This window comes from Hakea prostrata, chromosome 7, assembly GCF_041222555.1.
Source record: "Hakea prostrata isolate BN-2017 chromosome 7, UWA_Hpros_2, whole genome shotgun sequence".
Taxonomy (NCBI): domain Eukaryota; kingdom Viridiplantae; phylum Streptophyta; class Magnoliopsida; order Proteales; family Proteaceae; genus Hakea; species Hakea prostrata.
In genome coordinates, this window is record NC_142606.1 from 25,599,843 (window position 1) to 25,625,487 (window position 25,645).

General features: G+C 39.1%; 1 protein-coding gene across 2 annotated transcripts; it reads left to right on the forward strand.

The window, feature by feature from the left end:
* The first annotated feature begins 391 nt into the window (after positions 1–391).
* LOC149010813 (metal tolerance protein 2-like) lies at positions 392–24,385 on the forward strand. 2 transcript variants are annotated; one of them, XM_089160336.1, is made up of 13 exons: positions 392–876; positions 2,193–2,262; positions 10,193–10,290; positions 10,540–10,694; positions 15,114–15,229; positions 15,865–15,961; positions 16,658–16,742; positions 18,508–18,570; positions 18,707–18,812; positions 22,166–22,311; positions 23,228–23,319; positions 23,410–23,546; positions 23,653–24,384. In XM_089160336.1, the coding sequence occupies exons 1-12, from the start codon at positions 502–504 to the stop codon at positions 23,543–23,545; spliced, it is 1,539 nt and encodes a 512-aa protein (XP_089016462.1). In that variant the 5' UTR covers positions 392–501; the 3' UTR covers position 23,546; positions 23,653–24,384. The 2 variants fall into 2 exon arrangements, with proteins under 2 accessions (XP_089016462.1, XP_089016461.1); XM_089160335.1 differs by having other exon boundaries at positions 23,410–24,385.
* Positions 24,386–25,645: the final 1,260 nt, after the last annotated feature.

Sequence of the window (25,645 nt, forward strand, 5' to 3'; positions counted from 1 at the left end):
GGGGGGCAGAGGAAAGGGCCCCCCCGAGATGCGGGAGTACCAGAGAGGCCAACGGGCAAACCCAGCCCGGAGGCCGGTCAGAGGGGAGACCGTGGCCGTATCCACTACTTGGCCCGGAAGCCTGTTCCTGTGAGGCCTTGTGCCCATCCCTTCAATAAATGGATTTCTACCAAAAAAAAAAAAAAAAATAGAAACCTCAGGGGAGCCATGTGTAAAGAGAAACTTTTTTTTGGACTAAAAGTGATATGGACCAAACCTTAGGGGTTCCATATGAAAATTACCCAAAAGAAAAGAAAGAAAAAAGTACATCCACATATTTGTCACAAAAAGTTAAGGAATACATTTTTTCTCAATTTAAAAAAAAATGTAATTTTACCTTTTGAATTTAAGATCCCCATTGTTCTCTTAGCTAAAAGAGCAAACGGAGGAAAGCCGGTTAAGAGGTCGGAAGAGAAACGCAGCAGCGATCCGATCGAAAGCAAAGCGAAAAAAAAACGTAAAATGAGATTCAGATTTTCCAATCTCAGTCCCATTTACAAATCCTACGTTTCTAGGATCTCTTCCTCATCATCATCTCTACAAACGGGCAGGAGGCGACGCTTCAATTATCTATTTCTCCTCTCCAATTCTCATCTGCAAGACTCCTTGGTGTTCTTTGACAATCAGCATCCCCATTACAATGTCCCAAGGAGATGGCACATGGGTCATTCTCACCACCACCACCACCACCACCATGATTCCGGGGAGGAGGGAGAGTACATATTCAAGCTGGGTCTCGCCTCCGACATTGCTCTTGCCACCGGGAAAGCTTTGACTGGATACTTATCCGGCAGCACCGCCATCATCGCCGACGCAGCTCACTCCATCTCCGACATCGTATGTCCAATTCACACACTCAATATTTTCAGTATTTGTCATTTACTCATCCGTACCTTTGATTACTGTTATATTTCGAGGTTTCCGTCATAAAGGATCATTTAGCCGGCAAATTGTGTGCACACCCAAAAAAAAAATTCAGATGTGAATAGAGATCCCTTTCGCTTCTTGCGTTTCTACCAGGGAATTCTAGAGACTGTCCGATCACAGACCTGATGAGAAATATCTAGCCAGGTGAAGTTTTCTTAGTGAAATGACGTACCAGAAATAACCCTGCCCAATCAGTTGAGACCTTCTTTCTTCTGAAGAGATTGCTAGCCTTTTCACCTCTGCTAGATCATATGGCAAAAAACACCAGGGCAATTGTGATATTGGGTAATAGCATCCATACCATCTATCTCTGCAACCCCACATCGCATGAGGAAAATAGTTTAGTCTTTACCTAACAGAAACAAGGTTTTGAGTTTGGATTCTGTCCATATAAGTTCTCCTTGAAACAAATGGAGATATTGTAAACCATGGAATTAATGGAAGGGGGTGGAAAGTGGCACACTAGAAAACAATGTTAACTGAAAACTGACAATCATGTTTTCAGCCCTTCAGAATATAATTTGGCTGTCAGATTAAAAACAGGAAAGATTTTATTTCACCAAATTTTATTTTAAAGCAAAATTCAACTAGCAATAGGTTAACTAGTTGGTGAAGGATCAACCCCTTTTTTGTCTTGCTAGTGTTTTGTAGATATCTTGCATGTATGGCTCACAGTATCCAAGTATAACCCCCCTTTGCAATTTGGAGCACAACATTGGTCAAGGTTTCTCACAAGTTGCAGTTGTTGTTGACTGCGAGAATAATGTTATTTTATGTCCTCATTAAAGAAAAGATGGAATTATCAGATGTTCTCCCATAAATCATATACCTATATACCATTGACATTATGTAGAAAATTTGTTCAATGGTTTAAAGAGTGGTCAATACCTCATATATACTATCCTGCACACCTGGAAGACTAATCATATTCTCTTTAGAATATCAGGACTAGTTGTTTCACTCTATTTTATTGCTTCAATCCATCAGAATCTTTTTAATCCCCATTAACTATTGCCGCTGGAAGGTGTTCTCCCTGTATGCAGCAGCTCTCATTTTCCTTGACTCAATGATGTTGGAACAATCGAACTTCTTTTTTCTTGATCAATTAGGAGGCAATAAGTAGCTTTCTGCGTATATCAGTATTTATATCCAGTCTTCAGAACAGGTTGAAAGCATAAGCTTGTATGTGTCCATTCTTATTTCCTTCTTACTTTGTGATTCTGCAGGTCCTTAGTGGTGTTGCTTTGTGGTCATATCAGGCTTCGAGGGCTCCTAAGGACAAAGAACACCCATATGGTTGATTTGTACAAACGTGTTACTCTATGAATCTCAGAATTTTCATGGCTAGCCTGTTAGTGCATCTAATATTACTCTGCATGGTTATTATTATGATCACAAAAAGGAAAAGGATAGACTTATTTAAATTAGGGATTTCCTTTTTGCTTTTGGTAGTGAGCCTTGACTGCTTTGGTATTCTTTTTTGTGGTTGATGACTGGATGGAAGACTTTGGATAATTTATTAGCCACTTCTTGAAGTTGGAATGTCAAATAGAATTTTTGATGAAATAACTGTTATTAAGGGGAACATCCATATGGATGCTTAATAAGGTGAAACAGTTTCCAAATTCAACTGCAGATCCAGAAATTTTGCTGTGTCTAGTAGAATACTTTTACGAACTAATTCAGGTCAATAATTTTCCTTAATTGATGGCCTACCTTTTTAAGGAAACAAATTCCTCAGCAGTTAGCAATCATGAGATAGCGGATCTCTATGTAATCTTGTTACCATTTCAATCTGCTATTCATGTAATAGTGGCAAGGGGAGTTTAATATTCGTATATGATGCTCAAACAAAAAATGTTAAAAGTGTGTGTCAACTTCTTTTTATTTTATTATTATTATAATTTCTTTAAGGGAAGTGGGGTTGCATTTCCATGGATGGATGATCTTGCTGAAGTTAGATTATGATTTTCTCTTTATCTTTATCGTTTATTCTTATCCTTTTTTTCTTTCCCATTGTAATTAGGCTCAGAATTAGGCTTAACTAAATAAGGTTCTTGCTTTGACTCTAGATAGTAGTAGGTCTTATTTTTCAGATTTTTAAATAAGATGTCTGGCTGGGAGATAGACTTACATTCTATCACACAGCCTTCCTCTATCTTCTTCCTTTCTTTTCTGTTTCAGGTCTGTCACTTATCTGGTTCTGATTTAATCATTTTATATGAGAGATATTTAATCAATAAAAGTGTCTTCTACACCAATTTTTTAATTGCTGCTACATAATCTCTTCTCCTCAGGTGTGCACCTGCCATTTCTGTGACTATTTTCCCTGAAAACCTACTTCTACATCAAAATGAGGTTTTCTTTGGTTATTAGCTGTTCCTGTTCCTGTGTTTTGTGGACTTTATTTTTCTACAAGAGTTGATCTCCACTCTTTACTGCTGGGCCCTGTTTCTTCTTGGTTCTTCATTGAGGCAGCATGGAGATCTATTGTTGATTTTCCTAATTGTCTTTATGGTTTTATTCATGCTACTGCATAGAACACGCTCATACGAGGTTGATCAGAGTCACTTATTTTCTACAATCAAGGTTCTTGAATCCTATGTTGTGTTACCCTTTTTCTTTGGTATTTGTCAGCTTCAGTCTTCCATAATCGTTGAGATTTGTCTGCAGATCTTCTTAATAGCTAGGTGTGTTGTCATGTGATGCAGCAGAATTTGAGAGGGAGTTCCAATTGCATGAATTTTTGGTCTATATTTGAGGAATTTAATTGCCAAAGCAAATAACTGATTTGAAGGGAAAATATTTCCTAGAACTATCCACTAATTGTTTGTTGATCATGTGGGCCAACAGTCAGCTATTTGTGACAAGACCAAAGTTGTCTTGTAAAAAGGATTCTTGGTTACTGTTTATGCTACAGTGATTTTTAGGGGTTTTTCTTGGATATTTATGGGATAATTGTGTAGGCAGTTTTTTTGTTTTTATTTTTATTTTTATTTTTTATTTTTTATTTTTTAAATTCGGTTAGGATACTAAGGATTAGTTTTAGTTAGTTTTAAATTGCAAAGAGTCCTAGTATTTCCTAATGGAGGATGTCTCTTTTATAATTTGAATGTTGTAATCAGCCTATTGAAAAAAGAATAAAAAAAAGTAAAAAAAGAAAATGAGTGTTCTTCTCTCTCTTCCCCTTCTTCAAGTTTGATTCTTCTCAGATTTCACCTTATTCCCCCTATCTTCTGTATCCTTCTTTATCCTTCTATTCTGTCCCCCATTATCATGTATCCTAAGTTGATAAGTCGACTCCCATCATCAGACACAATGTTTAGTGTCTCCCAAGGTGGTAAGAGCCTTCCAAGAGCCTTCCATGTTTTGACCTAACAAATAGTATCTCCCACAGAGGTAAGCAGCCTTCCATCAAGACTCAAGAGACATGATAAGTAGTGTATCCTAAGGTGGTTAGTAGCTTTCCATCATTAGGAATGATGAATAGGCTTCCATTATTGGACTTGGCAAGTATTGTCACCCATGGTGATCAGTAGCTCTCAATTAGATGAAATAAATAGTTTTTTCTGATGTGATAAGTGGCTTCCATTATCAGACATGGTAAGTTGGGCACATTTGCATGACCTTTTTAGTTGGGGCGTTTTCTTGCTGCTAGTGCAGTGCGATATAGTAGTTTCATCTGCACTAGTGTAGTAGTTTTCTTTTTTTGGCACCACCATCCCTGGCTCGTAATAGAGAAGTAGAACCTGATGGATGTTGTAGATGAGATCAGTGATCAATCAATGAAAAAGCATATGCTTTTTCCACCAGACAGGTGGTACGGCAAGGTGCTATAAGGCTGATGACTTGGTTTGGGTCCCCTGGATCTTTTATTGCAATATTTGCATCTGATTTGCCCTTTTGGCTATGGTTTGTCAGCTCACTTTGGATAATCCAAATTTGTGGGGTTTTTACTCAGTACTACTACTTTTCATATGATCGTGGAATTTGCTGTTAGTGGTAGAGGGTGTTCCATTGTGACCAAGTGGTCTGGGCATTGTTATGATGCTGAGGCGATCCAAGGCATTTCAGGGCAGGTGAAGCACTTAGGTAGTAAGGTGCTTGCTGATGCAGTAATGGCGGTTTAATTGTACATTTGTTCCCCGGTTTTCTAATACAAATACACCATACTTTATAATTAAACTATCATTAAGCCACTAAACTCATCAAAACAACAAAAGATCACCATTCTTTGACTTAGTTCACCATGTCCTAACTATAAGTTATAATAAAAAATAATTACTATTATTATCAATTATTCAATTGTAAATGGTAAGAAAATGGGATCAAGGATATGGCCGCCAACTGCTAAAGTTGACACTGTAAAAAATAGATTACTAAGATCACTAACAAGCACTGTATTCTCTTAGACAATAAGCAGCAGAACAATGGGAGTAAATTTGAAGGGGAAAAAAAAAAAAAAAAAGACGAAGAGGAGGAAGAAAACATGAGCCGGCAAAAAATCAGGTAAGTTGTCAGTTTAGCATCACTTAGCTTCATTTTCAGTTGCCAGAGGAAAAAGACAAACCAGCTTCAGGTGCTACCATGCTGATGTTGCTGGCTGGAGGTAAAGACAGTTTTTTTTTTTTGGGGGGGGGGTGGTGGTGGTGGTGGTGTGTGGAAGGGAAAGTAACATGAAGGAGAAGAAAAGGAAAAAGAAAAACACTTACCTGAGGTATGTGTTGCAGTCTCTGGAAGAGGTTGGAGGCAAAAAAAGTGGAAGCAGCTAGAGGGAAGAAAAGGAGGGGAAAAAAAGAAAAACTGAATATTGCAAGAAACCCAGAATTGAACCTTAGAGGTAGAAGAGGGATATACGAGAGTCAGGGCAGAAATTATTAAGTTCATTACTGAAGATACTTGGGGGGGGGGGGGGGAGCATGCTTACTTCAGTCATGAACAGAAGCTTTAATAGTACTTCAGTCATGAACAGATGCTTTGATAGTATATCCTTTGGCAAGCAGAACTTCACCAGCCATGAAGCTTACCAGATGCCGGAAGGAGTAAGAAGAGGAATTTGCTGGGATGTTGCAGGCACTGGACCTGGAGAAATGAAAGGGAAAAATAAAATGACACAGAGAAGAGAAGGTGAAGGAGAAAAAAAGGACTAATCTGAGTAGCAGATGGTGGAAAGAAGACACACCATGAGAAGAGGAGGAGGGGAAAGCATTACTACAAGCAGGATTAGGGGTTGATATCCATATGAGGAAGCAGCACCTCCAAATCAGTGGTTGCACTCACCTGTCATGCAGCGTGTTTCCAGGTTTTCTCAGTTTTCCCTTGCTTGTGATTGAGATATGAGATTCGGCAATTTGAAAAGGGTAGAAAAATGTAGGGGAACGGAGCGAAGAATGGAGAACGACAATGAAAGGTACAAAAGGAATAATTGGAAAGAGAAAACAACAACAACAACAACAAAAGCCGCCCAACAAAGGGGCGGCCAGGACGCCCCAACGCGAGAGGCCAGCTAGATACAAGGCCAAGCAACAACCCCACCACCCCAAGGACTAGGCACCCCAGCTCCTAGCCCAAATGGATTATATCACCCCGAACAGAGCAAGGCTCCGGGGGCCACCCAACCGACCCAAGCACACAGGGAGCAACCCGGACCAACCAAATGAACACACCATCCAGGCCACCACCACAGCACCCAAGCACAGAGACAAGATCTAATAGCCCAACACGCACCGACCAAGCGGCGAACAACGGCCATAAAACTCCTTAAACTAAGGAAATGCGATCACAAGACCGGACGCCCCCACCACCACCCTATAATCTTGGGAAACCCACCCAAAACACCCACTTATGAAGTAGATAACCAGGACCAAAACACACCGAGGAACCAGCAAGAACCCACACACCCGACAGACAAGACAAACAGAGCGATCTACAAGTAAAGCTTACCAAAGCTACCCATGATTAATTGGTATCCCACGGGTCCTCAACAACCACACCAAAGCCCGGGGACTCATCGATGTTTTGGTTATCACCTCCGGCAAATAGATATGGGCTTAATTGGAAAGAGTAAGATAAATTTAAAAAATACGAAATTTTTAAGAATCGCATAAGGCGCTATGCTGCCTTACTCATTTTTTTGTGCCTCAATATCAAGGCAGGGGTTTGAGTATAGAAACAGCTTCTCTGTTTAAGCAGGGGATAAGGCTGCATTGGAAAAAATGATGACCCTCCCTAGACCCTTCAGTGGTGGGAGCCTCTTGCAGTGGATATGCTCTTTTTACTAAAATTCTTCACATCTGCAAGCTTGGAGATTCATCTGAAGCTGCCCTTCCTTCATTGACTAATGTTTATCTGTGTACTGATTCTTTCAGTAAATGATATCTGATCCCAAAATCCAGAGACTCACATTTCACCAAATCCTTTGGAAGTGGAACATGTCATTAAGTTACAAAAATCAACGATGAAGATTAATTTCATGGCTTCAGTTGTAGCCACAAGGATAAAGTAACGGGTAGTCAATCCCTTAAAAAAAGGGCCAGCCCTGTTGGCCATAGAGCCAACTAGCCTTTGGCTATGCTGGCCCATGCAGCTGGGAGTTACTGGTTCTCTCAAAATAAGAACTGTGGAGAGTGGTTTACCGACAGCAAGCTATTTTAGTTATTTATTAGTTAGTTTCCTTTTTTTTTTTTTTTGGGGTGGGTCCTTGTTGCCATTTATGTTAGTTTTTGGTTGCTTAAAAATCAGACATGATGATTACTTAAGGAATAAGTTTCCCTTTGCTGTAATTTTTATTTTAGAAAGTTATAGCTGTATAACATAATAATGGACCTTCCCCACTATTTTAGATGAAGAAGACCCTTGTTTTGCACGATACAATATTGTCCTGTGGGAAGCTGAGAGATGACAGGCCTTTTATTATGAGATTCCCATGGCTGAGTTAGTTATTATCTGCTGTCTTTTCCTCTCAGTCGATCCCCTTCTCATCCCCAATCTCTGAATTCTGCTCTGGCCATCAGAGACCAACCAAACATCTACTCAAGATGGTGTTGTGGTCTTTGGATTCCCTATTAGTCTCCACTTATTGTACTCAGCTGCTGGTTAAGGGAATCAACCAAACTCCCGTGATAATGGAAATTAGGATTTTCTGGCTGAAACCTTGTTGGCTTGAGATCTTCCCTGTTTATCCTTTAGTTTCAGTCTATTTTTGGAGGACAGATAAGGAATCCCAGTTGACCAGGATTTGGTTGTGTTATGATTTAAGGCCGAAAGATCTTAAAAATCTCCCAATCTATGACTTAATTCATAAACTCATAAAACTTCAACGTCAGCGATCAGTTTAGGCTGATGTTTTGAGGTTTGATTCCTATTCTTAATTCCTCCATTCGATATTAAGTTTTCACTGATCCTCTTGAGTGTTGCTGCTTGTCTTGACTCTTGATTATCATTTATATTCTGAGTTTTACCTCTATTTCTTGATTTGTGGCCAGGTATAAGGGCTGCTGCCTATTATTGTATTTGGCTGTGATTGCTTTCTACAAGTGAAGGGTATTGTTGAGGGTTAAGGGACTGATTTACTTAGTTTTTACTTGCTTCTGAATTAAATACATATGCTAACTCCAAGATGGTTGCTCAGTTAGCAAAGATCAAGACCTTAGAAGTAAGATGTCATGAGGGCATAACCATCCTAAAATCAAAATACATAGCTTTAAGCTTTTATGAGTATAAAGCTGGTAACTTTATTGGGTGTTACTGTGATCTTAATTGGGGTTAAGTTTTAGTTCCTACCTAGCCTTGTTACTCAATGAATCCAACTAATTTGATGTTCGTCTCAAGAGCCATGTTATGCCATTCAGCTCTACTTACTAGTAAGTTAAAAAAAATATTTTTAAAAGCCTGCAGAAAATTTTAAAAAAAATTTAATGTTTTTATTCTGAGAAATTTGTCCATAACTGCTGGGGGCGTAAATGGGCTGGGCTAGCCTTTAACCCTAACCCTACCCTAGAGATTGAAATTGAAACCCAAGTCCAACCCAACCCTAGCAGGGTTTAAAAATTTGCAACCCTAACCCGACCCTAGTAGGGCCCGACCCAACTCGGCCTGGCCTGATTTACCTTGATAGGGTTAGGTTGGCTTGATTAACCCTAACCTTGACACTAATTTTTATTAGGAAACAAAATGCATAATAATATTGCCACCAAGTAGAATCAAACCCATGACCTCTTTGTTGAAACTGTTGGTTTTACCAACTGAGCAATGCTGCATTGGTATATTATACTTGTAATAAAACATAGGGTTGGTTGGGCTAAACCTGAACCCGACCCGACCTTGTCAGGGCTCATTATTTTGTAACCCAAGCCAACCCTTTGGGTTGAAAAAAAGGGGCCAGGGTGGGTCAACAGGGTTTTATTGACACCCCTAATAACTGCTACAGAGATGCAATTGAGTGTGGTTCCAGTACCAAAAGAGAGATGCAATTGAGTGTGGTTCCAGTACCAAAAGAGAGATGCAATTGAGTGTGGTTCCAGTACCAAAAGAGAGATGCAATTGAGTGTGGTTCCAGTACCAAAAGAGAGATGCAATTGAGTGTGGTTCCTGTACTAAAAGAGAGATGCAATTGAGTGCGGTTTTGATATCATAAGACGGAGACACCGAGATGCCATTTAAATTTAAAATGGCCATCGAAGGTGCTATTATGCAATTGCTTGAAAACCTTTTTTTTTTTGGGGGGGGGGTGTAAAACAATTGCTTGAAATTGGGTATGTTGGGCTTAGGGAAATTTTATGGTTGGTTTTCTATCATTTTTGAGGGATTTTGATATGTAGACTTCTGAGGTTCTAGGTATCTCTTGAATACGTTTCACAAACTGATCGTGTGGGGAACATGTGACTTGTACATTTTCTGCTGTGTGGTGTGCATCAGATCTATGGAAATGACAAAAGAATTCAATTGCTAGACACAAAATCTATTTAGAGTTTCATATGTGATCCTTAATTTTTTTGAAGAGATTCAACTTGCTTTTGTTTATGCAATACTTGCAATTTCTTTTCTTTCTTCCCCCCCCTCTCTATGGTGGTTTTTTTGGGGCTTATTTGTACCTTGAACTGTGAACAGCTTCTTCAGAATCATGCTTTGATAATGTTGCTTTGATAATGTTGATGTGCTCTCTCTCTCTCTCTCCCCCCTCTCTTTCCCCCTCTCCCTCGATGAATTTATCTCTGTTTTGTTGCAGGACATGGAAAGTTTGAAACTCTGGGAGCTCTTGGTATTTCTTGTATGCTTTTGGCAACAGCTGGGGGCATTGCATGGCATGCTTTGGACATTTTGCAAGTGTGATTTCTTTCCCGTTTTCTTCTTTCTTTGTTTCATTTCATGAAGCCATCATACTGTAATAGCTAGTTGTATCTTATGTCCTCTGTGTTGACTTCAGTTCCCTGTTCTCATTACTTCATGATATGGATGTGTTGTAAAGTTTTCAGTTAATACCATTCTGTGACAAATTAAGGCATTTTCAATTATTATTTGCTGTGATTGGTGACTATTGCTTTTCTTGGAATTGAAGTTCCCTTTCATTTGCAGGGAGTGCTGATGACAACATCTGAAGTGGCAAATCATTCTTCAGTCCAAGAGCATTTGCAGAGCCATGGTCATGGTGGCCATCACCAGGGAATCGACATGGAACACCCTATCCTTGCTTTGAATATGACTATTGTATCAATTGCTGTCAAAGAAGGGTATGGATTGGAGTATTTCATTGTTTTTCAAATAACCCTTCTAATAGCGTGTTTTTAAATTTTTTTATTTTATTATCTAAGTAGCAGCCTTAACTACATACTGAGGAGCTCAGGTTATAATGGCCATGTTTGTGTAAATTGTGTTCACTTATTTCTGATGCTTTTGTTTGTGAATACGTCTTCTATTGCACCTTAGAAGCATTCTCAGCACTGAAGATTATCAGTTTCTATATGGCATGACCGCATGATATTATTGTTATGAACTTATAATTCCTATATTTCATTCCATGCCTTCGCATGGGTAAATACTATCAGATCCTCTAACCCCCTAAGCCCGACTCTGATTGACAGCTTAAGGTTGGTAACTGACTACATCGATGAGTCTCAAGCTCTGGATGAGTTGAAGTCAAGCAGGAGCATATAGCCCTGAGTAAAATGGATAGACACTTCTTAAGGAGTTCCACAATACCTGTGGGTGCCATGTTTACTCCAAGCGGGCACTGGTATGCTGCTAGTTAATACCTCCCCTGGGCCCTTTAAAATAGAGGAGTTGAAGCATTGTTGATATGGTTCAAAAGATTTGTTGCCATTCCTTACCGTTAAGTATTGTACTGCTAGCAGGACGGTTTGATGTTAAGTTATTTGTCTTGCCTTAAGTCATTAAGAGTCATTGTTAGTGACTTCCAGTTGTCTTTGTATTTGTTTACAATTAGACTGTTGGTAGGTTCCCTAATTTAATATATATTGAGGAACTAAACCATGATAGGAAGGCAAGAATCGATGTAGCCGACCCCATTTAATTGGGACAAGGCTTATTGTTGTTGTTGTTGAGGAACTAAACCGTGATAGAAATAATTCCAGTTTCTATATTCTCTACAAGTCTCTCTTCTGCATTTTTTCTTCTTTTTCCCTCTCTTCCTCTTCTCCATTATGTTTCGTTACTATGTTCTCAGCTGTTATGTAGTACCAGAGCTATGGAGAAGAAAAACAAAAAAAATAGGGTTGCCTACCTTTTTAAGAAAACTGAACGTGCCATTTGTCGCAGTTGTTCTTGCTGCTGTTTTCTCTGGTCACTCACCTGGTTTTCCTTTGAAACCTGCTGTTCTTTGCTCCTGCGAATGGAGTTTCTTTCCTTCTCCATGTTTTCTGTCCTTCCGAAACCAGAACTTCTTTTCTCCCTTCTCTTTCTTTCCTATTCTGTTTTATGCTGCTGTTGTTGTTACTTGTTACTATCCTCTCTTCATTGATTCATTCCTCTTCTCATGCCGTATCCTTCATGAAACTCTTCATATTGTCCCCAACTACTGCCACATCTTCATTGAGGTCACCTCTGATAATAAGTTCCTCTTCCTGGCCAAGATCATCCGCTAATCCATCCATGTGTTCCCAGAACTGCAGTTTACTCTCATCCTATCTTGCCTAGGGTGTATATGCGCTAACTATGTTGATAACCTCATTGTCTATCACCAACTTGATCGGTGGGATCCTGTCTCCAAATCTTTTAGCATCCACTACTTTGTAATGTGGTACTGTATTTGATTGATCGAAACTGTAGCCAATCAAGATCTTTCTGTAGGTAATGATTTCCAGATTTGATAGTTAAGGATAATACGAAAATCATATATGAATCAAAGCTGAAATCTAGAGTGATGTCACAATGGTAACTCTAGAACAACATTGAAACAATAGGGACATAATTGTACTTCAAAGTAAGGGTAGTAACTGAAATGGAAAATTAAGAACTAGAAAGGCTTGTTGCTAGATGGAGAAGTGAGAGAACAATATGACATAAATGGGAGAACATCGAGGACAACAAAATAACACCTGAGCCTCACACCGCAAGGTGGATCAATTGGATCCAACACCAGCCTACCTTGATCGGCCACATGGTTTCTCCATAGAGAAGAATGCTTTGTAGAGCAACTTTGATTTCAATTGATGAGTGAGTGGTCCACCCTCTTATATAAGTCCCTTTATATAGCCATTCTAAGGACATAAACATTAAATGATTAAATACACCATCCGACCACTAGCTAACACCCATCCATCAACCATTATCTAATTCTTGACAAAGGAAAGTTCCTTTTGACAATGAATTCTATATTTTTGAACGACAATCACTTTTATTGACTTTGATGAATTTCTCAAGGACTAGACTTGGTAATGTAACTCTGAAATTTAGGGTCAGACTTTCAGGATTTTCTGAAATAGGTCCAACACCAAAATAGGGTTTCGGCTACGGTTTGGGATAGTTGTAGGGCTGCTGGTTCTGCGGATCTAAAGTCTAAACTACCATTGTTGCTAAATTAGTAGTTTAGAAGCTGTTTAGAAGAGAGGGGCTGGGGTTTGAAGATTTTATGAAAATCTAGAAAATTCTGCAATTTCTCTTGAAGGAGATGAAGTGGAGAAAATTCCAGGTTAAGGTAAAATAGGTTGGGGGAGGAAATTGACTTAGGGTTTCTACTCTAGGGTTAGGTGTGACTTTGGGAAAGGTGTTTTAGGGTCTAGAGGGGCCGAGGAGGTAGGGTTTATGAAGATAGATGGCTGCTGCTATCGTAGAAACAGGAAGAAAGGGGGAGGGCTTGTGGATGCTAGGGAAGGGGGTAGAAGCTGCTTGGACAGTAGGGGAAGGGGAAGAGATGATGTGCGATGGGGTTAGGGCTATCTTTGAGGTCTGGGATTGAGGGAATGGGTTTCTTACTTACTTGTGATTGAAGACTTGCAGAAATTCTGTGTTGAATGCTTGAATTAGTGAATAAAGCTTTGAAGGTTGAAGAATAGCTCACACAAACCTAGCCCGAGGGTGTTCCTCACAATCCCATGACTTCTCAAGTCAAATTTTCAAACTCAAATTTCATTCAATAATCAAGACTGCCAATTACAAGAAAGGCTCTTTCCTATATTTAAACAAACTCACAATTAGACTTCCAAAAGGGAAATAACTCTTTCCTAATTTAAGACACCTAAAAATTAGGACTCGTTAATAGGAAATCTCTTTCCTATTTTAGAACAACTCGAAGACTCTTACGAAACTAGAACTTCAACAAAAGAGGAAATAGATAATTACTTAATGACTAAGACTCCAAATTAAAAAATAAAAACAGAATTGAAAATCAGAAAATAATCTGAACTCAACCCTACTGACATAGACTTAATCCAAGGAACCATTTTGCCCCTTGATCAGATTTGGCTCCCCTTTCTTTGGTCCCTATTCTGGATGGGCTTGGGCCCCTTCTAGGCTCTTTTGGGGCTGCCTGGGGGCTGGTTGCATCACTTGGGTTAGGTCTGGCCATGAACATTGTAGCATGTGGGCTGACCTTAACCCAACAAAATAGTCCTAGCCCATGAAAGCCATGGGCTCCTTGTGAGCTATTGGGTTGCTTTTTCTAGCATGTCTTCAGCTCTGCATGACTTTGTTCTTAAGGTCATTTTCCACAACTATGCTCACTCCCCCTCTCCCATTTTCGTCTCCCATGTACCATACTTTGAAGTCATCTAATGCCTTCATTTTTTGGCCCTTCCAGCTTGTTCCTTGAATACAAGCCACATTAATCCTTCTTATCTGCATAGCATCAAACAGCTCCATACTCTTAGTTGTCAAAGACCCAATGTTCCAGGATGCAATCTAATCACTTATGAACAAGGTACTTGATAGCCAAAAAGGAGGGTCCATCCAAAAGAGATTGGATGGGTGATATAGTGCCACCTGAGGCATCAGGGAATCTTAGTTAATTCCTTTTATGCTCGTCCTTATTGTTGGATTCCAATTACCTTTCACTTATACTCACTTCTGTCCAGTTCCACCTTTGTTTCTGTTTAGCCTTTGAACTTTCAAAGTCACATTTCTACCATTTTCTACTATAGGCCTTTATATGTAGTTCCAACCATTAAATTACCACCAATTTTTGCAGTCATATTTGTTTGATTGGTCATTGTACTTGGTCAAAAGATCTGCCGGATCAGATCTATTTTTTCTCTCTCATTCCATAGTTACCTGCTAATTTGGTTGGTCTTTGGTTCAACACAATATTTTGGGGATTAGAGTTTTTTGCATGGAGCATCTGACTGAAATTTGGGACACATTAGGCTTTCGGGTTTAGGGTAATTAATTTACTTCTATCTTTCCCAGTTGTGTCCTACTTTGGAGTTTTATATCTACTTTGATCTGATCCATTGTTGCTGTTGTGGATGCTCTTGATTATGCGATATATTGTTGTTTTGGTGCTGGTTATTGCTGCTATATGATGGTGAGTTATCATTTGGTGCTCTGTCCTGCATTATTATGAGGGGGAAACTGAAGTTAAAGTTACCCGGCTATGTGCTTCAATTTTTCATTATTTGGAATTGGTTTCAATTCAGAATTTTATGTTGTATTAGAAGTAATTTAACTTGGTTATGCTATATTTCTGTTTCTTGTAGTCTTTTTTGGATAACAAAACGAGCTGGGGAAAAGCAAGGAAGTGGATTGATGAAAGCGAATGCATGGCATCATCGCGCTGATGCTATCTCGTCAGTTGTTGCTCTCATTGGGGTTGGTAAGAACTTCATTTTTTTTCATACACATTCTATTATTTGTTGTTGACTTTTTAATGTAAATGATGCAGTATAAATAGGGTTACAGTACCCAAACTAATAAGAAATTTTTTGTGGTAGTGTTGTGCAATATTTGGGATGGGACTTGGTGTTATGAGAAAAATGGGAAGTATATGATATAAATTTTTTAGTCAAATTCAGGGTTTGATAAAACATGGAATAGTGGATCCTTTAGGTTGATTGACGAACTAGGCTAGGAAAGAAGACTTTAATAGTTTATTAATGAGTCATGGATATATGTTAGCCATTGAAGGTATTATTGAAGGTTTATGAAGTTTGAAGTTTGGATGTATAAGATTATGCATCCATTTCGCCCCAATTTACTTTACCAATGGTGCTTGTTTCCATTAGTTCGGAATGATAAAAAATCCCCCCCCCCTTTTTTGGGGAAGAGTCACACTGCCTCCTCAATAAGGTTGTTGATAGGGGCACCCAATGATCCAAAAAGAGGGATGGGACAGTCATTTCAGCCCCCTTGTGTGTTGATGCAGGGTAATGTGACTAGGGAGTGCTCTTGTTTCCTTTCTTCCTATTATTATTATGAAATATCACCTCATGAAATGCCTTGTGAACGCAGGAGGATCTCTTCTTGGAGTGAAGTTTTTTGATCCCCTTGCAGGGCTCATTGTCTCAGGGATGATCCTAAAAGCTGGAGTTGAGAATGGGTACCAGAGGTATACCTGCTCTACTTTCTATTTTGTTAATCTTATTCATTGTTAATTGAATCTATTGCAGTAATAGTTAAAGGAGAGAACGAAACTTCTAGGTTGTTTGTTCATCACAAATCCAACTCTAGTAATGTGTGTATTGCCTTGGATGTTTTTTACTGGTAGAACATTGCCTTGGATGTTGAAGTTATATTTTTGGGATGTCTAAACGTATACAAGATTTTGTATATGTATTACTGAAACAGTCTCTAGTGGTGATCTCTTAGCTTATAGAACTGTACAATTTCTCTAAATTTTATTTTTTGCATCAAAAGTTTCTCTACCATATTGAAATCATTGACACATATTGCAAGCAATAAGTGTGTGTCGTTTGTTGCTTTTAATTAGTTCACTTTAGACACTGAATATGCAAGGATAAGGCCTTTGCACTTCTTCACAGTATGTCGTCATTTCTGTTTAAGGTAGGTCTATCAGTAACATAATTATATAATGTGCATCCATAAATAGATTGTTGATTATCCTTAAATGAATAGGAAAATAATGATTCATATATTTGATTACTGATAACACGATTCTCTCATTCAGTTTTTTGTTATTTTTATGGTATTTGTAGGATTTGTATTTGATTCCTATTTATAGTAATATTTTATGAGTGCTCACATGATCTCCTCATTTGACATGTTTGGTGGTTCAAACCTCTAGTGTAATGGAACTGGTGGATGCTGGAGTTGAGTCAGATCTTTTAGATCCTATTAAACACACAATACTCCAAGTTGAAGGAGTTGGTGTAAGTGCCATGCTTATATCCTTTTTCTCTTTTAAATTGGAAAATTGTTGTAGGTGTTTATGAATCAGTGTGTGGCATTTTTATTGAATAGTGTACTTGTTATGTCCTTTCCTTTTTTGTCATTTGGTTATTATAATTATGTTTTAGACAAAGTGGCACGTAAGAAGCCTTTAGTAGTCCTTTATTCAATATCTATTATTATGCCTGTCGGTCATAATCATAAACTTTTACATATGGATCTTTGTGGACCCCATAGAACCTGTTGATCTGCTTCCATATGCTTAACACCTACTTTAGTTTTGATCAATCTATATTGGATGACCATTTTGGTGGTTTTGCTATTCATGTTGGTGAGAAATGCATGTGCTCAACGCTAAAGATGATGTTCCTGTCACTAAAAGGCGACCTATTGATTATTTTTTCCCATGGGGTATTCTACTATTCTGGGCATTAGTCCATTTCACTTGTTCAAAATAGTTTATGCTTGATTTGGTAGTTTGGTTATATTACTTGTTACAAATTTTAAACTTGGAACATCAAACAAGAAGAATTTCACAAAGTAGAAGATGATGGCTAATTACAAAGTAAACCCATGAGATCGAAGGCCCAAGACATATGTTACGTAATCCTAGACTTAATTCCCTAGGAAAGAGGACCAATCTAGTGAGGAATCTGCATCAGTTGGCTGGACTGTGATCCAAGATATGGCAGTCTGTCTAGAATCTCTGATTCCAGCTGCTGGTCAATGGCCATATGGGAGCAAAACAGGGGCGGCAGGAATATAGGTGACTAGGTGCTCCCATGGTCAATCTAGTGAGGAATTCGTTTGAGAACCGGACCGAGATGAAGTAGGTTGTGGGATATTTAATATTTATTTTATTTGGGAAAGAACTGTAAACTATTATCTGGGATAGCTATCAGATATGTACAGAAACTTCTGGCTTGAATTTAGGAAGTAATTAGGAGATAGATTTTAATTCCATTGCTGTTTTAGACTTCAATTATGAAACTTGCTGGGGTAATGCTGCGCAGCAATATCCAACCCCCCACCCCCCAACTCTGCGTGTGTGGAAGCCTTTGGTACCGGGTCTACCACTCTTATGAACTTAAACTTATTTTCAGAATTGCCACCCTGTAGGTAAACATGGATTTGTTTGCTATTTTGCCACTGAACCTTGGATTTGTGCCAATGGGCTTAAGCATGAGCCAGCCCAAGTGTGGCCTGTCTAGGAGTTAAATTGATGGGTGTGTACTGCATCACAGTGGAGAGAGATGAGGGGAGTTAAGGGGGAGAAGAGACTGCTGATTTTAAAGCATAGCTTCTGGCAGTCCTCTTAGAAATTTATATACTAGGTTAAACAATATTACAATTGCAGAAGGACAAGAACACCCTTCTACTTGAGATAGACCAAAAGTATACGGTAAAAAAGATCTACTTCATACCTTGAACTGCAAGGTATGACAAGTTTATCCCTCCAGTACCATATAGTACGTCTTAAAGTTGCTACTAAGTGGTGATGTACTGTGATTAATTGATCATATGTATTGGATATGAATGGCTGATAATTTTACTTTGATGAGTTTAGCATTCTGTTTTGGTTCTGGGAGCATATTAGCCATGTTTGGGTTCTAATAAACTGTAAGCATCGTGGAGAATTATCTTCATTAGAAGTGGGGGACAGAAGAACTTCTCTTATTCTATGACTTTGCTTTCGTTTTGCAAAACTTATGTCTTGTTTGATAAGGATTTCTGTGTCATATGTAGGGATGCCATCGCTTGAGGGGAAGGAAGGCTGGCTCATGTTTGCATCTTGATGTGCACATTGAGGTCCGTTATTATGATTCTTGTGTTATTGTGCTAAGATGGCCTTTAGCTTAACACTTTAACTTTCTACATTTATGTCTAGATGGACTTTATTTCCATCTATTGGTTTAGCAGCTTGGTGTTTGTAATTTTGTTGCAGGTTGATCCATTTTTGAGTGTTAGTGCTGCACACGAGATTGGTGAAAATGTTCGTCGTCAAATCCAGAGATTACATACTGAAGTAACTGAAGTTTTCATACACATAGGTACAGTCATTACTCTTTCAAATATAATGTTGGAAATTGCCCACTAATTTGATTGATGGATTCAAAACAAACATCATTCTACAGTTCAGAATCTTATCCACATCAGGACCGTAGAAGTATGCTGTCAGCAAATTGAACTGGTGATTTCTCTCAAACAAGTCTGGTCAGCCTAGTGTTAAATAGGTCCATCTCCCTAAGGCCTTCAATACATCAAAAGTTGATCCCAATCCCATTGTGGAATGGAGAGCTTTTGCAGGATCACCGGAATAGAAATTGAATTTCATAGACTGTTACTTGGCTATAACTTCATATCAACACAGAAACTTCCATTAATTGATAATTTAATCACTTGATAACTGGAATAAAATCATTGTGATTCAGTGGCCACAATCTTCAAATTAGCAGCATACTGAAATGTTTACTATTAGCCAGGTTTAGAAGCTATATGATATCACAACCTGGTGTGTGGATCACCTTTAGCTGTTGATTAATCATAGGACCCAAGAAATGGAAATAACCATCCAAACATCTCATCAGCGGATGATTAGATTGTGAGTTACAAACCAGGTCAGATATTAGAAAGCAGTTTCCAAAATGATGCGGAGCTGAAGAAAGCGGCTGCCACAATTTTGACTACTTGGTTGTTTTATCTTCAGCTGGTCTAGTTTACATTGTGGTCTCTTATCTTATTTTATCTTAGCCTCGGGATATTTAGGCAAGTCGTTATGAGGTCAGTATGTATCAGGTGTGACTGATAGTGTCTTCTAACTCAAGTAGAGTAAGGTTGGAAGTTTCAAAATATTGGGACTTACCAATTTTGATTCCTTGGTGCTCATTTTTATTTCAGTCTATAAAAACAATCGAAAGGGGGCCATAATAGCCTAATAGCCCATGGTTTTTCCTCTCAGCTACTGCTTTTGTGCAAGTTTATTCACTTGAAGTTTTCCTTGGTGTTTGATCGAAGGAGGAAAGAACTGGTTTTCAATCCAACGCAGTCCTTGATGTTTGTTCTGTTGGTGTCTTCATCCCAATCAACTTCTCAAGCCATTAGGAGCCCCTCCACTTTATCAACCTGCTTTGCTGCTGCCCAATCTATTGTTCCATGGTTATTTCCTGTTTTGAGCTTAAGCTTTTAATTTCATTCCCCCCATTCCTCAGTCGAACTTGACCATTAATTGTCTTCACCCTTTTAGCACGTGTTTTACATTCTAAGACTCCCACACAGTTCAAGTTTCAGCCCTATCTGACCTACAAATTGGCTGTCATTTGATTTCTCTCCAATTCTGCCCAAATCCCAGTTTCTAATGGTGAAATTGGGACGAGGGAAAAACCTAGTGCTGGGTCGATCTTGTTATGCCTTTGACTTCACTATTATTTTGGACTTATAGCAGCTCCTAATCCTAGACCTGCCTTTTAAGTCATTTTATCATTCCAATTTCCACATCTGCTTCCATCGGTCTACAGTAACATCTCTCCACCCCCTTCTCTTCTTCTCCTGATTCCAGATATTGTCTCGGGTTGTTGAATCCTTCGACCTGTTCTACATTACAAAAATAAAGGGTTTATCTATCAATGAATGAAGATCTAAATCAGGTCATCGGAAGGCTCTGAGATTATGCATGAACTTATGAATATCAGAAGTATCCTGCTGATCAATGGGTATGACAGACAGGGAATGATAGCTAGAGATATGATTATGCTGCCTTAGGGGTAGTTGAATGAACCTAAGAACTGCTGTTAATCTCCTCTTTGAGCAACAATACTCCCCTCCAAGGCCACCACTGGACAGCAACAACATTAGGTTTCAAAGAGCTTCAAACACTTAGTGGAATTGCAGGAAATAAATACGTATGGCATAGGCCTCTCACCAATGGTTTAGGCCAGTCTCTCGCTAACTCTAGTGCAATGAGACCACTGTTGCAAGGAAGCTCACCATGTGGTGTCTTTCATAGAGAGAAGGCAACAAATGCCAATATTTTTTCATTTTCGTAAATTAGTAAGGTCTACAATATAACAACCCTTTTTCAGTTCCAGCTTGTGTGGAAAGGAAGAAGGGCAGGCCTTGCGCAATGGTGGAGTCTCTCCATTGTGTGCTGGAGGTCACGGGTTCGAATCAGCCTCTCTACAAAAAGCAGGGGTAAGGCTGCCTAGAAAGTCCCTTCCCTAGACCCCACAGTGTGGGAGCTTCGGCACTGGGTACACCCTTTCTTGTGTGGAAAGGAAACCTGGACGATATAGTAGCCAATTAAAGGGAAGCTATTACCAGGATGAGATCTAGCCTCTTGATACATCCGAAAATGGATACAGGTGCTAAAGTTGTAAGTACTTCTATGTAGAAGAGATTCTAAACAAAATGGAAAGTGCTAAATAGATCCTCCTATGCATGGACAACTTAATGTATAGTGTTTGGCCTAAGTGTGGTTCTGGCCAATGAAGACCACTGGAGTTGGGCCTATGCTGGCTGGCCAGAATCTTGGCTGTATGCTGTCTGCCCATTTTCTGTTCTTCCATGCTGGTAAATAGACTAGTTGGGTGATCCTAGATCCCCCCACCCCGACCACCACACCCCCTACCCCTCCTCCACTGCACCCCCGCAAGAAGAACCACAAGGGCAACTGTTATTTTAATATGAACTTTATACAAAGGCTTCCCCACCCAAAATGTGCCTGTGAGTACTAAACAAATATTTGCTGATGAACTGCTGGATGATGCTAGATTAGTTGAGGTTAGGAGGTGTCATGTGCTGGATTGGCCTGTAAAGTATGAAAAATATCAATTGTGAACACCCAGCAGCCTTAATGGTTGCAAAGGGTTTTCTTTCTCTTTAGAAATTAAAAGAAAATTCAAAAGACAGAAATAACTGTTACTTCACAGGGGGAAAATATAAATATATAGGGGACCCTGGGGCCTTCTACAAGATCAGCAACTGTTCTTCTAGGTTTTCTACTCTTCACTGGTTCATGTTGCCTTTTATGTAATCTTCCATTCTTCAATAGTTTTTATTAGTTCACAGACCAGACTTTGGAATAGATCCACCTCTAAATTGTACCCTTCTAAGAAATTCATTAAATCCCAATACTTCAACTTTCTTCATATCCTTTTTCTGTGGTTGAAAGCAGAGGGGGAACACTTGCAGCATTATTACTGTTGGACCCAGTACTGTTGTATAGAAAGTTATCTATAAGCTTTATGAACTATCCATGACGGGCTAAAGGAAATCCAATGATGGCAATTTTGTCATGTTTGTCATAACGAAGCCCAAATGGAAGCCAAATAGTAGTGGCTGTTTGGCTAGTTAGCAGGGTAAATATATATTTGGTAATGACATTGACGCCGCCTTCTTTGTTTGATAGATCCAGCAATTGCACAATTCTCTTCGAAAGTATCAAACCAGTCAGAAAATGCAGAGGCAATGGATCATATGAATTTGGATGTCTCTACAAATAAAAATGATGTTGAAAGTGTTGTCTCCAACATCCTAGCATCTAAGTTCACAGAGGTATGACTTTTTGCTTTGATTTCTTTTTCTTAATCAATACATACCTCTTCCATTCCATTTACTACTATTCAATGCTGCTCTCGTATCATAATTTGTATTTATTTCCCCCCTTTTCCCCTTTTTTTTTTTTTTTTGGGGGGGGGGGTGTTGAAGGGTGGTGGTGTTGTGGTGGTTCAAAATTCATTAACAAAAAAAGTAGGAGATGCTAGAAGCCCCTAAAAAGGGGAGAACTAAAAGCACGGAAGAACAAATAATACAATAGAGCAAAGCCCATTGTCAGGACTTACTAGGAGTTTGAGGACTGCAGAGGAGCCAGGCAGACCCCCTGGACATAGCAATATGCTTGTTCCTTGGAGAAATGATGAGTATGCAGTGCTAGATCAATGTTACATTCTGGAGGATAAAGCCAACTGGTTTTTATCTTCCAGGAGTGCAAAGTCAACCTATACTAATACCAAATGCAGCCTTAATGAAGAGGTCCAGATTGATGAGTATGTGGGACTGATAGAATGTCTATGCCTTTCTTTCTTAGTGAAAATATAACCAAATTGTAAGTCACTGGTAAGTTGGGGTATACTCAATGTGTCATAGGATGACAATGTGTCTTTGGGCACTAAAAGTTGTTTTTGTACAGCTAATTTCCCGTTGGATATGCTCATTATTTAGGAGCTCTGGTATTGAAAACTTCTTTGCATACACTAAACAATATCAATTATAAAAATGTGCTCCTTGTTATGTGTGACTTATTGTCGATCTGTTCTTCTGGAATCTGGACTGTTAACAATTTGTTGCCTTGCTGGTTTTAATTATAGGGAGAAAAAAGGGGGTGAGTGATGGGGAGGGGATCAATTCTTTTGTTTTATTTCTTAGTTATTTACAAGCATTGGTGAATCGACTGAGTTGGAATAAATTTCAGAATATGGTTGTCGAGCACATAACACGCCACCAATTACAAGGCAACATTTTCCTTGAGGTTGAGGTCTCCATGCCAGATGAGATGTTGATCCGGTATACTGCCTATAACTGATGCTCATTTAAGTTAATTTTGTTTCTGTCAAACATCAGGGAAACTTCTAATCTTTTGTTTGCCAATCACAGGGATGCAGTTGAAGTGGCAAAAGGAGCAGAACAGGAAATCTTGAAGGTAGAACCTACTGTAAACCAAGTGAGAGTCTTACTGAGGTTGGGCCATCCGATTTCACACTTGAAAAACATGAGAAACAATACTCTTTGAGGTATTCTTATTAGTTAGAAACGGTTGTTCTTCTTTTCATATTTATTGGAAATAATGTAAAATCTTCATCCATGTAAAGTGGATTTTAATTTAACAAAGCTAAACAGGTTCTTCCTTGATGAAGCCGAGAACTGCATGTTGCATATGTATGCAGAAGAATTGTGTTAGTGCTTTTCTGATCCAATTTCAGTCGGGTAATTGCAGTATTCTTGCTCTCCATCTGAGGATAGGCCTGGTTAGAAAATACTTGACAACACACCCCCCCAACCCCCGCTGGGCGGCTCAGATCTCTTACTCCTGCAAAAATCCAAGAGGATTTAGAGCTAGAGTTTAATAAATGAAACAGAAATCCCAGTTGAAGGATAAAAGGTGATCAAAACATCTCTCTCCATGTATAAATTGCTTCCAATTACATTTTCCTGATCACATGATAATGACTAAAGACTAGTTCTGTCTGTGAAGAACTTGGTTTTAGTTTAAACAGTATTGGTCTTAGTTTAAACAGTATTGGTCATCGTTTGGCCACATCTGCTGATATGTATTGGTGCTGTATCAACACCAGAACGATATGCATCTGATGTTATGAGAACCGTTCCTGTAACGCTGGTAAAAACCCCCCCTTTGAATTAGCTTCCAAATGAAATCCTCTTTAAGTCTGCTTGGTTGCTGGAGAGAACAGTCTCAGACGAATTTGTCCTTGATTTTCATTTGTAACTGATGTGTTTCAGTTCTGATCGTGAGTCCAACTAAGCCGCACAAGCTCCCGAGTGCCTTCCCGTGGTTAGAGACAATGAGTCTTGCAAGAAAGATTAGACGTGGGCTGGCTAGGATGCCGGGCAACCGCCTCCGATGGCTAAGACAGTGATCATGTTAAGATCCCGTGCTAGAGCAACACAGGAGTTTTTTGAGAATATGTTGGTTGCTTACCGGAGAGGTGAGTTCTTGTTTAAATAGTGTGTGGATTACCTTTACGAATGCCGATAGGCTTTCCCAACGGTGGCCGCCTAATCTGCCTAGGTCCAGCCTCCCCGTTGGTTATCCCGTCCGATCCTCTCCATAGTTGACCTTCCATTCAAGGTGATGTTGCCATATTAGTCCAGCGTGAGTGGAGCCTCTAATTGGATATGTCCGGGTAATATCCTGACTGAGAGGCTGACTTAGCCCCAGTCGGGTCCGGATGCAGTCGGGTGCAAACTTCCCATATCACTAGCCTCCTATCTAGTGCGTTGAATGCATCGTACGGGGTAGCCTTTCGGGACATGTTTGAGGAGTACTCATTAATTGCTTCGGCCTTGAGGAGTTAGCCGTTATAATTGGACTTCCCCAAGCGCCACGCCCAGTGCGGCGTTGCCACATCAAACGTCCGAATAAATGATCATTATGATGGCCTCTGGAAGTCCAAACGTCTCTTATTATGAGCCGTAGATTTCATTACTTCATAACCGTTCGATCAAGATCATTAACTCTTCTTTCGGTACTATAAAGTAACAATGTTTTTGTGATTCATTTCTTTTAGTGAGAAAATTGAAACACTTCATTAGGATAGATAAATTGATACATAGCTTTTCGTTTAAAGAAAACAATGTATGCAATAGCAAACTACACTACAAGCACAAGTAATTAGCATGAAGGTTCCAGGGTCATTCTTACTTCATGTACATAAATTCATGATTAGTCATGCGTTAAAAGTGAAATGTTCATATAGAAACAAGTAAATTGAAAGAAGTGTAATTTGACCATTCAAATTTCAAATTACTAACTTTAGGCCTCCTCTTTCCATTTATGTTGAGGTATAAGCATAGATGAGTCTTTCATAACATTTAGTCTAAGTTTAGCATATGATTTATTATCATGAAATTATTATTTTTGACGATGGGTTGTGTTTAATTGGACATTTAATTTGAGGGAGAGGATTCTTGAGCAAATGTAATAGAGTAGCGTATCAATTTAAAGAGAAAGCTTTGGGGATTCATTTATAAGAGGGATGAGAAGAGCGTGAAGAAGATACATAAAATATTGGTAGACATCTCTTAATTTAATTTAATTAAGGTGACAAAAAGATGTACAACATAAAACATTGGAGGAGACCAAGATATTTAT